This window comes from Lonchura striata, chromosome Z (assembly GCF_046129695.1).
Source record: "Lonchura striata isolate bLonStr1 chromosome Z, bLonStr1.mat, whole genome shotgun sequence".
Lineage (NCBI taxonomy): Eukaryota > Metazoa > Chordata > Aves > Passeriformes > Estrildidae > Lonchura > Lonchura striata.
In genome coordinates, this window is record NC_134642.1 from 21,307,692 (window position 1) to 21,324,508 (window position 16,817).

Below are 16,817 nucleotides of genomic sequence, written 5' to 3' on the forward strand. Positions count from 1 at the left end.
ATGTGCACTTGCACATCTGCAGATCCAGAGACGCATCTGCATTCTGGGCTGCATCCAAAGCAGTGTGGCCAGCAGGGTGAGGGAGGGGATTCTGCCCCTCTGCTCTGCTATGGAGAGGCCCCACCTGCAGGGCTGCATCCAGCACTAGGGTCCTGACATAAGAAGCACATGGACCTGTTGGAATGAGTCAGTAGGAGGGAGAGACACAAAGATTATCAGGGCACTGGAGCACCTGTCCTGTAAAGACCTACTGAGAGAGTTGGGTTCAACCTGGAGGAGAGGAGGCTCTGGGGACACCCTATAGCAGCCTCCCAGTACTGGAAGGAGTCTACAAAAAGCTGGAGAAAGACTTTTTACAGGGTCACGTAGTGATAGAACAAGGCGGAATAGCTTTAAATTGAGAGTAGGTTTAGATTACATATTATGAAGAATTCCCCTACTATGAGGGTGGTGAGGCACTGGAACTAGTAGATGTTGTAGGTGCTCCATCCCTGACAGGGTTCAAGGCCAGGCTGGATGGAGCTTTGAGTAAGACGGCTTAGTGGAAGGTGATCTTTAGTGTTCTTTTGCACAGAAACTATTTTATGATTTTACACAAATGGACTTCATCTCAGAGAGGAGCTTCCTCTTCATAATCTCCTGTGTCATGATACTTGTGAAGTCCAGTTTGAAGACTGGTTAATCTTATCTTACTTTCAGATCAAACTGTTTCAATAGTGTTTTATGTAGCTCTCATGACGAGCTAACAAATCACGAGTCTTTTGCCTATGTACTTGTATAGAGTAACAGTGTCAGTTCATGTAAAGGTCTTTACTTAATCTACTGGGCACGGGAGAGCGTTTCAGATGGCTTCACCAGCTGCAACTTAGTAGCAGATTGAAATGGACTTGTACTTTATTCAAAGGCAGCCAAACTGTATGAGTTTAGCAGTCCTAGTTGTTTTTACCCTTTCTTTAACCTGAAGTCAAGCATATGGCTTATCTTGTACCTCCCATGCCAGTATAATTGTTTATCCAGTGTCATGCAAGTCAAGTATGCTTATTCTGTCACACATATTTCTCTAGACTTTAGGTACAGGAAATATGTACTTAATAAGTGAAGGTTATCCACATTGTCAGGCTGAAAGAACATTTACTTCACTGGTTAAGAATTGTTTGTATTTAGGTAACTTTATAGTTATTAAAGGTTGTTTATTTTCTGGACAGGAGATGGCTCCACCTTACCATGATCAAGCGGTATCAGCGTTTCTAACACTAGGTGGAAGTGGTCAGCACATCTCTCATAGAAGTGTTTAGACCCCCTGATTTGAGCTTTGAGCCATAGGGAAATGCTTTTAAGTAGGAAAAAGATCTGAGTCTGAATATGGACACACACAAACAGAATGGTTGAATGGTGATTCAGGTATGAGGTACATGTGTGTCCACTTCACTTAAAAATGTCTTGGCTGACCATTTCACATAGTGGTTGGACCTAAGCCTTCCATAAGTGTAAGTATCCTGATAAATGAAGCATCTTGCAAAAGGGGTTTAAATAGAAGCAGAAAAGAGAAAAATTACTTCATTACTGTATCTAAGCTTAGTAAGTGTTGTGAATATGTCTTTGTCTTCCCCCCCCTACTGTTTGCTTATCTGATAAAGGATATTTTTGGTAAATGTGAATGTCTAACAGCAAATGTGGTGTTGAACAATGTGTCATGTAGGATACTAAATTAGGGCTTTCAATTTGGAGTACACCAGTACTCACAAATACTGCAGTACTTCAAGCAAGTGTGAGGGACAAGAAAGTGGAAGCCACAGAGGACAATTTGGAAAATGATGTTGCAAACTGTAAGCTTAAAGAAAATGTCTCCACATTAGCACTGATATGGAATGTGACACTGAAAAAAGTTACTGAGCCTTAAGAGGTTAAACATAAAGCAGGTTTGCCCACAAGTTTGAATGCTGGCATTGAATTTTTCTTCATCAGTTTTATTTACTGTTTCTCAAAAGTCAAAATTCTCTCTGTGCTATCATGGAAACTGACCCCAGCTATCTTTGTTCTTTGTGACAGATGAGTAATGCAATGATTGACTCTCACAATTAACAGACAAGTATCATGTATATAGGTTAAGAAAAGTTCTATAGATTTATAGTTATGTTTTACACCCTTGCATAGTTATCAAGGGACAGCAGGGATTGGGACATTTGAGAGGGTTGGCTTGACAATATGGTGACATCTGACCTCCAATCAGGCTTTGAGGAAGTGATCACCACCACTGGACAGAAAGAAGGAATTGATGGACAGAATTCTGGGAGAATTAAAGAGTTAAAAGGTAAAACCTCCATTGTGTGGGCAAGCACATGGTGGGGAAAAATCCATTGCTCCTGTCACCGTAATATTTTCTCTCTTCAGTCTTCTGTTGTATTTTTGATAAGGTTTAGTAAACCTTTCTAAATTTATGAAAAGTATGCAACTATTTTTCATATTCTTTAAATTAAGGCTGACATCAATCAGCTTGAATATCTAAGGAAACTTCAGAGAAAATTCCATGAGTTTGTGCCTGCTATCTTAAGTAAGATGTCTGCCTTCATATATCTTGTTGGGTGCACATGAATGTAACAAGCGACTGAATCTTTTTGAATAACCAATATTTTCTTTGTTGGATGAGCAAACGATTTGTCATCAGTGGAGAACTTGCTTTTTCATCCATCTTTGAGATGGATTTGGACCTGACAAGAAGCTTTCCATGTTAAAACAGTATGTATTCCAATTTGATTCCCAGATACAAGCCTGTGATCTGGATATCTGCGGCCTGCAAGCTTACTCTAGATGGTTTTCACACAGCTTCTTTTTTGTAAGGCATTGTGTAAAATTTTCAGACATGATTTAGTAAGGATACTGATTCTCACCTTTGATTTGATTCAAAGAGGTTTGCCTGTCTAATGGGTTTCTGATGCCAGTGACTTTCTGTTTGTCAGACAGGGAAACAAAACTTCTTCCTGTTTCTCCTTTTGGAACTTTTACTGTGTTAGGCTTGCCCCTGACATTTTTCTTCTACTCATAGAATGTGTAATAGATTGTTCTCACTGGTGGAATATGCAGCTTCTCACTGTGAAGGGAAGTGCATATAGGTATCAGCAGAGCCTGTTTCAACCTTTATCAGCAAAATAGAATAGATTTTCTATATGGCATTTTGTTGCAGCTGTGTTCTTCCCAGCTGAGTCTTCAAATGCATCTTCAAATACAGGTGCAAGTTCTATGGCTGATCTGCAGTTTGATAGACTGAAATGTGAAGATTCTTTTCCTTATAGCAAATCTGAATCTTTTTCTATTAATCATTCTGTACTGATTAACCATGCTTAAGCAGTAGTGGCTGGTTTGATGTCCTTCATGAAGTTTGGGTTTTTTCCCTGACTAATTTCTCAAGTATTTGCTGGCATCTGACCTGGTTTAAATTTGCTAGAGCTATGGTGAACCATAAGCTTGAGCAAGGTAGTCATAGAGAAGAAGAAAAAGAATATTCAGTACTCCACAGTCAGCATCTACATGACTTTGTCAATTCACATCCGTAGTTTTTCTGCAGGCTTTTTTAAGCATCCAGTCTTCCAAGTATAGTATATAGACTGGTAAAATAATATTAAGTTTTACCTGAGTAATCTTCTGAGACTTTTGGAAAGAACACAGTTTACTCTTCATCTTTGGCTTCTAAAAATACAAAAAATTAGTGGTAGTTCTGTCAGATCTTTGACAGTGTCTTATCTTGAATAAAAAGATTTGTTTCTTTTCCTAGCTCTTTGGTTTTTGGAGTTACTGTAAACTAATGTAAACAAGATTGTAAAAAAACAAAATTGTAACAGACTTCTGAGGCAAAGCTTTAAAGAATCAAACTCTAGAAGAAGAGGAACTTCAAACTCAAGAATAGGGCATTGCTGTGTTTAACTTTAAAAAGAAGTATCAGTTTTGATAAAGTCACCTCTTTTCATGCCTCTATATACGAATATGAACTGTAAGATGATACTTATGTATCAGAGTTTGATTTTTAGTTCCTAATTCAGTTTTATGTATATACTATCTTGAATCTATTTGAATGCTTTACATTGGATACCTGTCAGGTACATCTGGTTCTTCTTCGGTTATGAAGACCATAGCTCTTTTCCAGTAAGCTAGACACACTGTCCTGTTTGTGAAAAGGAGCTGTTTCTCTTATTCTAGAGTTCATCAGAGATGTCTGTAGCTGAAATGCTAATTTTTGCCAGCGCTTTTTTTTTTAATAGGCATGCTATTTTTACAAGTTAATTCTTTGGTGACTTGTGGAAATGCAAGCAAAGACAACATCTACAAATGTTACTGTTTAAATGGAATTGCTCCTACTTCAGACATCAAAAGAGTGATATATTGGCACTTCTTACAGATGTCTGCCTGCTCTTGCCTTCTTCACTTACTGTCCCATCATTTTCTTAGGACTCACGCTTCTATATTTCTGGGAGTTGGTGTTTCCTTTGGACCACATGGTTTGTCCTTGCATTTAGTGTCTGTCATATTAGCTCAAGAAGACAGAATTATCTTTTGAAGATCTATACAAAGAACTGATTCTTGTATATTCTGTTCGGGAGAATCTTGTTGCTTCTGTTTTTAATTCTTGCAGATGACATCATTCAAGATATTTTTGTTATTTCAGGTTTATTTTTCATCTTGAGGCTGAAAAAGCCCAACAGTTTTAGAGGCTTCCATTTGAGAGGATAAATTAAACATTTTAATGGTGTTTTTGTCTCTGTTTTCAGCTGGAGTGAGGCTGTGATGAAGGCATAGTTAGGTGCTCAGGAAATAAAATAAGACTTAGAAGTCAAATTCTGTACAGAGCTTGTGAATTAGTATGTTGTGCGTGAAAACTTTACTCTCAGAATCAATTTTTTTTATTTCACTGTTTGCTGTGAGAATAGACACTTAAGCCAGCCAAAGACAGAAAAGTGTTTTTGCTCTTTAGGATATGCAGTGAAATATTCTCAGTGAAGTTTCCATTTCTTCATTTAAAAAAATTTTAATAACATTTTCCACTCTGAATGTTGTAATGGATACCTTCCTTACTGTTTCCTTTGTCTTCTGTTAAATTTAAAATACAATTATTTGTAGACTTTTAAAATATTTTAAAAAGGAAGTGAAATCCACATAACTTGTATTTATTAATGATTTTTAATAGGCTGGCAGTATTTTTGAGTAAATCTATCCTATTAACAGATGTCCATCTGTGGGAGGGTGCTAAGGAGTCCTTCGAAACTGAAGCAGGACATAGTTTGCTAATTCTCTATTAAGGGCAAAAGAGCTGATGTTTGGAAGGAATAATACCTAGAGAATATAAAGAATCTATTTGTCAGAGACATGGAATGAGGAAGGTGGGAAGGACCATGGGGGGTCATCTGGTCCAACCTCCCTGCTCAAACAGAGTCATCCTAGAGCACATGGCACAGGTTTGCGTCTAAATAGTTCTTGAATGTCTTCAGTGAGGGAGACTCCACAGTCTCTCTGTTCAGTATGTTCCTGTGCTTTTTTTCTGATGCCAGTGACTTTCTATTTGTCAGACAGGGAAAAATAGTTCTTCCTCATGTTCAGGTGGAGCTCTCTGTGTGTCAGTTTGTGCCTGTTGCTTTTTGTTCTATTGCTTGGCACCACCAAGCAGAGACTGGATCCATCCACTGACACCCTCCCTTCAGATACTCACAGACATGGATGAAGTCCCCTCTCAGTCATCTCTACTCAAGGCTGAGCAGGTCCAGCTCCCTCAGCCTTTCCTGCCAAGAGAGATGCTCCTGTCCCCTCATCATCTTTGTCACCCTCTGCTGGACCAGCTCCAGCAGCTCTGTGTCTCCCTTTTCCTCAGGAGCCCAGAAGTGGACACAGCACTCCAGAGGTGCCTCACCAGGGCTGAGCAGAGGCCCAGGATCACCTCCCCCAGCCTGCTGGCACTGCTCTTCCCAATGCACCCCAGGACACCATTGGCCTTCTCGGCCACCAGGACACACTGCTGGTTCACGGACAGCTTGCTGTCCACCAGGAACCCCAGGTCCTTCTCCTTGGAGCTGCTTTCCAGCAGATCAGCCCAGCCTGTGCCGGTGCCTGGGGCTCTTCCTCCCCAGGCGCAGGACCTGCATTTGCCTTTGCTGAATCTCAGCAGTTCTTCCCTGCCCATCTCTGCAGCTGTCGAGGCCCTTCTGAAGGGCTGCACGGCCCCCTGGGCTGTCGGCCGCTGCTCCCAGCTCTGCCAGCAGGGAACTTGCTGAGGAGGCACCTGCCCTCCATCCAAGTCACTGAGGGAGAAGTTAAACAATAGCAGGCCCGCTCTTGATTCTGGGGGGTCACCGCTTGTGACAGGCCTCCAGCCAGACCCTGTGCCACTCAGAACAATCCTCTGGGATCTGCCATTCAGGCAGTTCTCAGTTCATCTCTCTGTCCCCTCATCCAGGCTACACTTCCTGAGTTTGTCTACAGGATGTTGAAGACAGTGTTGAAAGCCTTGCTGAAAGCCATGCTCTTCTTTCATCCATCCAGGTAGTGGTCCCATCACAGAAGGCAATCAGATTGTCTAAGCATGATTTCCCTTTGCTGAATCCATGCCAACTTCACTGATCACTTTCTTGTTCTCCGTGTTGATAGGGATGGTATCCAGAAGGAGACGCTCCATCACTTTTCCAGGAATTGAGATGAGGTCTGATTGGCCACTAGTTCCCTGAGTCCTTCTTACTCTTTTTGAAGACATTCTAATTATGAGAATAATCCTAGCAGTATGAAAATATAGTAGCAGTGTTTTTGATTTTTTAAAATTAAGTAAGTTAAGCAGGTAAATTTTTGAACAATCTTCTGTGTGCGTCATGTCTCATTTATGAAATTGTAGATGTTCTATTGATACCTCAATATATTTCAGAACATACAACTTCTAGTTATGTTTCCTCAAGTGAGCAAATAATGGAGCAATAGGAAGAATATTTATCTTAACTTAACTTGGTTTATTTGCTTTTTGATCCTAGGTGATTATAAAAAAAATGCAGCAATAACATAATACTGCATAAATGTACTTAACTAAATAGAAAATATTAATTTAATAATCCATATATGTAAAAAATGTTGTTATATGTGTTTCTTGGTATGAGTTGTCACAGTTCCAAAGTAGTTCATATATATCAGGTAGGTGGATGGAGTCACAATATGCTTAATGAGTTGAATAAAGCTGGTGTTGTATTATCTTCTCTCTGAACTTAAATATCCTCAAAATGTACTTTTAGGCAGCTGCAGTGAGAACAAAGAAACTGGAAGAAGACATTGAAGCAGAGAGAGCAGCGCATTTAGCATCCAATTTCACTTCAGAGATCATCCAGGTAAACTTTTTGTTAAATATATTGTAGAAGTTTACAGTAAAATTGTTGAGGAAATTGTGAAGATATAATGCTCCAAAAATATGCAGAACACTTGCTCCAGTGAAAAACCTAAATATATTTATTACAGTAAATGTCAAAATAATAAATAAATAAATAATAAACAAACAAACAAAAACATATAAGGACAGAATAAAATAGTATCTGCTTGAACTATAAAGTTATTAGAAAAAATAATAAGATGTCGTATTTGTAAGTTTGAGAATTCCCGTTACTATTTAAACAGTTAGGGAAAGCACTATACTACTGTTTAAATATCCTGCCCTGTATCTTCTGAATGGCTACTTAGAGCAATTTGGCAACACAATGCATACATCCAACTTGTCTGCTCCAAAAATTATGATACTTGCAGTTCCCAGTAAAGGTTGATTATATGAATAAATCTAGTATATATACTTGAACATTAATGTTTTGCAGCTATATCACACAGAGTTTATTTATCAGTAAAATAATTATGTTGTATTAAAAAAAGTTTGAAACAACTAAATGGTTGATTTTTTAGTAATATCATACTAGTTAAAAAACTTGCTGGACTTCGGAAAGATTAAACAAAAAAGAAGGGAATTTGGTATCTTTTTCCCCTATTTTCTGAGTAACAAAAGTAAGTACTGACATTCTCCAGTCAGTTATTTTCTTATTTTCATGATCTTCTGTATGTACAGGCACGTAAATTTTGAAAGTGATAATTTAACTGGAAAAGATTTAGTTTGCTTAATTTCCTCTTTAGTCTGCAACATACAAAAGAACTGAGAGGATAACACTCCTTAAACTTAGAGGCTTGGGTTTTATGGATGAATAACTGATAAAGTCTTTTTCCTTGTTTATATACATGAACAAGCTAGAAGTGTGCTTTGTTCTGAGAGAAAGTGTAGTCTTTCTTGTTAGGCCCACACTTCATGAGTCTATTTAAAAACTAGAATTTCCCTGGAAAGCTTCAGTATTAATAAGAACTGAAAATGTTCAGACACCTCCAAATGAGAGGGTACTTTTCACTGTCATATCTATTTGTCTCTGGTTTGAACTGTATGTATTCTTAAATTTTTACACGTGTTCAATGTTTTTTACATGTGTATATGGTTTTATACTGAATTAATAGAATATACTCTACTGTAAAGCAGAACAGACCATAGAAGATCAAGTAAGTGTTTCATAACTTGCTTTAATTGCTTTTTTATTACTTGATGTAGTTAAGAATTCGAGAACTTGAAGAAGCTGTGCGTGTGGAAAAGGACAGACGAGAAGAAGCTCTTTCAGATTTAGAAATTATCAAGAAAGAGTTCAAAGGGTTGGAATATGCATATGAGAGAGAAAAACACAATGCCCAAGAGAACTTGGAGAAACTCAATGTGTAAGTTTCCCTTTAAATTTATTGTAAAATGGAAGTAGACGGCTGGATTACCACTTAGAGATTACATTTATATAGTTTTCAGTCAGTATAAAAACTAAATCTGATACAATTTCCCAAACCAACCTGAAATTCAGAGCCTGGTGTTCCATTAATAACAGGTCCATATCAATAATGATATGGGTGGGTAAAGAAAATAACTGATCTATTACCAATTATTTGCCAAAACAAAAATGCTGGAAATTACTTATGGCAGGGTCCTGTCTCCTGTGTATTTGGAAGGAGTGTAGGAAACACTTGGCAGGGTTAGAACAGATTTTTTTCTTCCGTATATACTTACATTATTATGAAAATATTATTTTGCACTGAGATAGATCAATCTTTAAGACTCTGTTAAGAAGTTGTGTATCATTTATAGTGGTGAATCTTCATTTTCAGCTTTTGAATGATTGTGGAAAGTGTTGACTAGCTAACAAATATAGAAGAAGGGATTAAATGTATGGGAGCAGATGAAATTACCTGGATTCCTTTCCTGCTCAGCACAGTCTACTGTGTCCATGGTAACAGATGTTTTTTGGAAGAAAGGTTTTGTTATATATCCTGGGCAGATATAGGATACACTGTACTGAGTCTTCTTCCTTAGCTGAATGAAGTTTTTATTAGGGTGAGAAAATATCAGGAAGAATGGTGCTGGAAGACAGAGAACTGAGGAGTACATGAAATAAAGGATTGTAGTTCATGAAATTTAGGGAAAGAGGGGGTTTAGAAGACACGAAGTGGGTGGCACACAGTGGGGTTGTGGGGAGAGAGAGGTAGAATGGATTGAAAAAGACAGTTTGCATCTCTTAGTCTAGGAATATGGGGGGTCTGTACATAAAAATATTTGTGGTAACTTACTCATACAAGCAGTAGAGAGGAAAAAAGAAATTGGTTTCCCTACAAAAAAGGAATTCTGTGGCCCAAGTGTTCCTATATTCATGCTTACAGATATGTTTTTAGTAATATAGTTGAAACTTGTGCTGTATTATAAACATCTTAGAACTCTTTATTAAAAAAAAGGTCAAAAGAGGCCTGATGTGCATTTAGGGAAATCAAAGTCACATTAAAAAGTGGAAACTTTTCTCAAAGAAAAAGATATAACTTCTATGATAAAATATGTGTAAAACATTATGCTAGTAATCTAAAATTCTTCTTCAGGAAGACTGCAGTCTTCATAGCTGTGAAACTGAGTAAGTATATTTCAAAATGCTCTAAAGTTCTAAAATAACATCAGTTAATTAAACTGTAATCTCATCCTGCCTGGTTGTTTTTGCTGTGAGCATGGGTTCTCTGTCAGTAAATACATGACACTAAACTGATACTAAGTTCTTTGCCTTTCCTTGAAATAGAGAAGGCCTGGACCATTGATTTGACAATTTATTCAATTTTTCTTGTTTTGATTTAAAAAGCTCCTTTGTTTGCAAACTGGCCTTTTTTTGAGGAATGGTTGTTTGATCAGTAGTTTTGCATAACACAGGTTATTTTGTACCATCTGAGCTTTTCTTGTATATAACTTTATTCTTAGAGAGCATATGGACTTTAGTTCTTTTTTTCAGTCTTGGTTTGGTTTTCTTAGTTTTTAATTTGGTGTAGTGAGTTTTTTATTTTTGCTATGGTAGGTTCCCATATTTGAGAGGTCCAGAAGACATAAAAATTAATGTTATGGAAGTTTTCTTGAACTAGGATTCAAACACTTCCAGTGTTTTTTCTTTAACCATTTCTTCACTTGTTCCAAGACTTAATATTCCAAGGTTTGTCTTTGTATTCACGATAGACCAGAAAAATTAACCATCCTTAGTGAAATGTGGATTTTTTTAGTTTGTTTTTTTCAATAATGCTTCTTAAACTATTGTAGTTTTCAGTCTAGAAAAAACTATCCTGTCTTGTTAACATGGCTGACATAACATGGCTTCCTATAATCAGTAAGGGAGCTGTTAGTATGGATGTGTTCTGGGAACCAATAGATGTTAATAAAATATTAGCTAATTAGCAGCATTTTTAATGTAACTTAAACATCTGTTTAGGTACTTTACAAATCATTAGAATTTTTTAAGCTTTACCACAAGATTTTAAAATTTTTTGATTAATAAATTTAGTTAAAAACATGAATCCCTATAAGTAGTAGCTTTCTAGTTAAGTCTCTGAGAATCTCTTAAAAGATATTTTTCTGAATTAGTTTATTTGGACCAATATAACGATAATGGTTAGGTGTTAAATTGTATTGTGCATTCAATAATGTTTTGTGAGAATCTTTTATCTAGATATATGAAGATATTTCTTTGAGTATTGAAGGGGTTTGTGTCTAGGATATTTTTGATTCCCAAAAGTTACATCTTTGAAAAATGGTATCATCAAAATAGAAAACTAAGAGTTTTTTTACAGAGTATATTTCTTTGTTTGGAATTACTGCAGGAAATACCTGAATAAGTATATTTTTTGTACTTAAGACTATGAAATACAATTTTTACAGATATGGTACCATTTGCCTTAAGAATTTCAATACTAGCACTTACAGACAAGTAAAAACTTGAGTTACTAAAATGCAAGATGAACGTAAAAAAGCCGTCCCTTTTTTCTCTGAACTGGACAATTATGTTCAGTGTTCCTTTATCAGGAAGGAAATTTGCCCTATCCTAGAGGTTTTTTGGGATAAAACAGAATTTATGCCTGAGGCATCTGTTCTGTATCTTGACTGAATATGAGAATAAATGTTGTCTAATATCCAAACAATATTTGTCACTGCTTGCAATCATGTGTTGATTCATGGAATTACTTCTGGCAGCTTCTGCCAGCTGAGTTTTTTGAAAGCAAATTGTGTTCTGCAATTTCAGAGAACACAAACATTTCCATGAAAATTAAGACAGTTAAAACACAGGTAAAACAGTTGGTGGTTTTGTTAAAAGATGTGGGAGAAACATGAACAGCTATCCTCACAATTTTGTTAGGCCAGACACCAAAATTTCCAGATCTCTATTAAGGTAAGTAGCGAAGGTCGAGCTTTTTCTGAGATGGACATCAATCTACTCAGTTCCCTTGAGGTAATTACATGGGGTAGGAAAGTACTGCCTCTTCTGTTTCCTGTCCCCTTTTTATTCTTTGAAGCATACAAGTGTCAGTTACATTGGTGAAAATCAGTGATTGCTTTCACCGGACACCTTCTGAGAGAATACAACAGCCTTTGATCTACTTACCTTTGAAGGGTCTGGTCTTTGGACTTCAGACAATATCAGGAGCTTGGCTTTTTTTTTTAAGACATAGTTCGGCATCCAAACATATTTTCTCTTTTTCTGGAGGACTTGCATGAGTTTGTCTTTAAGCCTTAGCCAAATGAAAGTCTTAGAGACTTTCATTTGTTGTGCTAGAACACTTGTATGTCTCTTTAGCTGGACTTGATGTAGGTAAATAACGCCAAAGCTGGAAGCTATGTAATGGTGTAAGACTTCGTTTTCTCAGGAAAAAAACATAGTTATAATAACTGAAACCAAGCAAATGGGCTTTTCTGGGCAGTATAATTTTTTATTTTCTTAGAAAAAATATAGTTGTAATAACCAAAACCAAGCTAACAGGCTTTTCTGGGTTGCATAATTTATTAATTAGCTCTGAACCCAGTAGCACTATGTAAATTGGAAGCAACATGGGATTTGGGTCTCTGTGTGAATTTACTGTTCTTGAAGAGCGAGAACATGACATAGAATAATTTGGAACTCCTTTTGCTGTGTTTCTGAAAGCTGTGAGAGTAGAAGCTACTTTGGGGGACTGAAACAGTCAGGTTTTGAAGCATAAGAAGTGAATGACTGCAGCTACAACAAAAATCAGCCAGGCTGTTGCAGAAGCACATAGGTATTTGGTGGACTGTGGAAGTAGTCCTTCAACTAAAAAGATACATTAATCTTTCACAAATAAATTAAAGCGACAATATTGATTCAAAAGTTTCAAAATTGCAAGAATTTTGAGCCCTTTGCACTGCTCTCAGTTCGAGGGAGACAGGAGTGCTAGGAGAAAAAGAGATGATGTTTCTGTTGGATGTTTCTTCTGATGGCAGCTACATCAAAGAATAGTTCAGGTTGAAAGGAATTGCAGGAGATCTGTTGTCCAACCTGCTGCTCAAACTAATATAAGCTATGAGATCAGGTTTTTCAGGGTTTAATCCAGTTAGGTCTTGAAAATGTGGAGAATAGAGATGGCACAATCTCTCTGGGAACCTGTTCCATACTGGTGGAAAACATTTTCCCCTGTTTGAACCTTTTTGGATTCAGTACTTGTCTTGTAGACAAAGAGTGCTGTGAGATAATTGTCTACGTTTCCTTGATAACCTCCTTTTAGATACTGGGAGGCCTGTTGTATACCATGGAGTTACCTCTTCTCCAGCTTGAACATACCAAGTTTCCTCAGTTCTTATGTGTATTTCTGCTGCTGGTCATGGTGGTGGCCATTCCCTTAGCCCACCCCAACTTTTTTCCTGTGTTGTGAGGTGTGCGTGTAGTTAAAAGTGATCATTATTCTAGATGTGTTGGAATGACTGCCAAATACAAGGTCTTGAATCACTTTCCTTCATCTGGCTATGCTGCTATTAATACAGTCCAGGATGGTGTTAGCTATCTCTGCTCATATGCCACACTGCTGATTTGTGGCTGTATGTCATGGTTACCACGTTCTTGTTAGCATAGCTTCTATCCAGACAGTTATGAGCCACATCACTTTAGGTAGTCTTCTTTCCTTAAATTCTGGTCTTTGCTCATGTCATTGTTGAATGTTACAAGGTTCATTCTGGCCTGTTCTTTCTCCATCGCTAGAGAATGGCAGCTCTTCTGTTGAGGGTTCAGTTGTATGGTGTCATGATCCACTGACACCTAGTTCACTGTTCACTGCAGGTATTGGCTTACTCCAGGTGATGGTTGAAACTGTTAAACAGATCTTAGACTTCAACAGTATTACAGCCATTCCAACTACTACCATCTGAGCTTTACTATCAAACCACTTTTATCAATGTTATAATTCACATATGTAGTCTTAAGTTGTAACAGCTATAAAAATACTGTGTGAAAAATGCTAAAATCCTTGCTAAAATCATATTATAGATGCTAAATATTTGATCTACTTGCCCTCCTTTTGTCCACAGCCCTGATCATTTTATCATGGAATATAACAGGGTTGGTCAGGTATGATTAAGTTCCCTGAGTGTTCCCAATCACGTTTTTCTCTTTCACGAGCCCAGAAAATTGTTCTAGAAAGAATTGCTTTGTAACTTTCCAGGGCTGAAATGAAGCTCTGTGCTTTATAGTTCATTGGCTTATCCTTTTGACTTTTGCCAAATATAAGTGTACGTTTGCTTTTCTTCATTTGCCAGGGACCTCCCCCAGTTTTTGTGACCCTTCATGATGATAATCAGCAATGCCACTTTGAGATTAGCCAGCTTTATCAGAACCTTTGAATGTAGGTGAGCTGACCTCTTCAATTATATGGGTTGAGTTCTCACAGGTTATCTCAGACACAGTCTTCACCTATTGCTAGCAATTTTTCTCCTTTTAGTGTCCTTTTGCTGACAATGGAGGCTTGGGAGTAGACCTTGTCAGGGAAGATGGAGGACAAAAAGGCAGGGAGTATGCTGGCTTTCTCTCTCTGCTGTTGTTAAAATAGCTGCTTTGTGTATATGTCTGTTTAGGTTTTCTTTCCTACTGTAACAGTGGTAAAATCCCTTCTCATCTTGGTCATCTTTTGTGAATGTTAGTTCTAGGTGCCTTTCCTGAGGCACCTCCTTTCTATCCCTATATACTTAGGCAATCCTCCAAAATTTTTCCCTGGCTTCCTGTCCCTGACTCTGTCTCCTATTTGCTGTTGTTTGGCCTTGTAATTTTCTCATGACACACCTTTTTATCCACTTTCTATATATTTGTTTTCTTGAATACCAGGAGGACTGATGTAGTTCAAGAACTGGTTGAAATTTTGAATTGTCTGCTATTGAAATAATGCAATTCTGAGTAGAATAGTCATGGTTTAAGAGTGGTATATCCCCAATTTAGTGTTCCTATAGAAACACATCAACCCATATACTGCTCGATCATTCCCCCTTCTTCTTCCTCCTTCTGTGACAGGCTGGAGAGGAGAATTGGACTCAGAAAAAGTAAAGGTCATGGGCTGAGATAAGGACACTTTCCTGGACACAACAATGCAATAAGACAGTGAACTGTAACAGCAACAATATTAATGACAGAATGCACAAGGAAAAAAGTGATTGATCTACCTCTGATTGCACACTGTGGAAACCCCCAACCATTCCCAGTCCCTCTGCCATGCTACCCACAAGGGAGTCCTTCCTCTGTCCCCAGAAAATGACATGAGGTGGTATAGAATAACCTCCAGGTCCTAGCTATGCCCACTCTTGGCTACTGCAAAATATAACCCTGTTCTGGCCAGAACAAGGGTAAGAATGTAGTCAGGTATGTGGAAACTTGAGGAGCAAGCTTTGTACTTGAAATCAGTGCTGATGATGCAAGATGTGATGTCTTTCTGAAGAGAACTAATGTGTTAATTAAAATATGATGACTTCTGTTTATTATGTCTAATCTGGAGTCTATATTAAATTGGTAAAATCAATTTATGACTGGAAGTCTTAACACAAACCTTGGTAATGGAAAAGAACATCACCATAACCGAAACGGAAAAGTTTTTCTTAGAAGGTATATATAAGTTTCTTCATGTAAAAAAAAAAAAAAAAAAAGAGACAGGCAGCTTCGTAAGTCATATGACGTGGTAACATGGTGTGATACCCAGATTGTCTTCTAAAAATACATAGAATACTTGACATAAGTATCTTTGATTAAAATGTTCTAATGTTGAAACTTTTTCAGATTAGAAAAAGAGTGTTACTCCTCAAACAATCAAATGAAAGAAATGAAAGAACTGATCGAGGAAAAGAAGAAGGTAATTATGGACCTCTCTGCAAGACTAGGGAATGCTGAAAAAAGCTACAGTGAATTGCAGAGTGAACTTGCAATGGTAAGGCAAAAAGTCTATGACACTTGTTTTTTAGGCTTTTTAAACATATTCTGAACATAATCTGCATTTGATGTGCTAAACTGTGGAATAAATCTGACTATGCGTTACTCTGACATTTATTTATATGTCTTTGTTTTGTGAAACAAGAGTAAATATAGATAAGATACTGGAGAAACTAATTCCAAAATGTGTTTTAAGTGATAAACTAAGTATTTCATTCAGGAATTATTTGCAGAAAACAGTTATTTCAAAAGTAGGCTATGAGTCAAGAGTAGCCAGCCTTTGCATTCCTAATGAAGAAGGCAATTTGTAGATATGGATTATGATTTTTTGTGAAGAATGTTCTATCTTCCTATCCAAGCTTTTTTTCCTCAGGCCTGATTAGTTACCATTGTAGGCCTGCTTATTTCTATTTCACATAATGTTTTAATGCAAGCATTTGACTGCAAAAACTGTTTGAAAATGTCTTCTTTGAAGGTGACAAACTTTTTAGTTGATTGGGGTTTCTTTTATTTGGTGTGCATTTGTTGTATTGCATGTATTTTACAGCATTACTTTCTGAAATACTTTTCCTTTTATATGTCCAGTTGGTGCCTTCCCACTGTCTCTAAGCAACCCAACTTTGAATATCAATTTTGCCATCCTCTTTAGTAGCAGGAGGGTCGAAACAAAAAGCTTAGGATATCTTCATTAATGACACAGATGAAGGGATGAGAGTGCACCCTCAGCAAATTTGCTGATGACACTGAGCTGAGTGGTACAGTTGACACACCTGAAGGAGAGGATGCCATCCAGAAAGACCTGGACAAGCCAGAGAAGTGGGCCCATGAAAATGTCACATTATTTACCAAGACCAAGTACAAGATGCTGTATCTGGGTCAGGGCAACCCCCAGTGTCAACACAGGCTGGGGATAAGCAGATCAGAACAGCTCTGCCCAGAAGGGCTTGGAGGTGCAGGTGGGTGAGAGGCTGGATATGATCCTACTGAAAAAACGCAAGCCAAATACATCCTGGGCTGCATCGAAAGCAGTCT

General features: G+C 37.5%; 1 protein-coding gene across 1 annotated transcript in view; it reads left to right on the forward strand.

The window, feature by feature from the left end:
• Nucleotides 1–16,817, forward strand: part of CCDC171 (coiled-coil domain containing 171) — a 161,251-nt gene that overhangs the window by 25,067 nt on the left and 119,367 nt on the right. Inside the window, exons 7-9 of the mRNA XM_077790231.1 lie at nt 7,254–7,346; nt 8,591–8,751; nt 15,636–15,783. Coding sequence (XP_077646357.1) covers nt 7,254–7,346; nt 8,591–8,751; nt 15,636–15,783 — 402 coding nt within the window. The remainder of the gene's footprint in view (nt 1–7,253; nt 7,347–8,590; nt 8,752–15,635; nt 15,784–16,817) is intronic.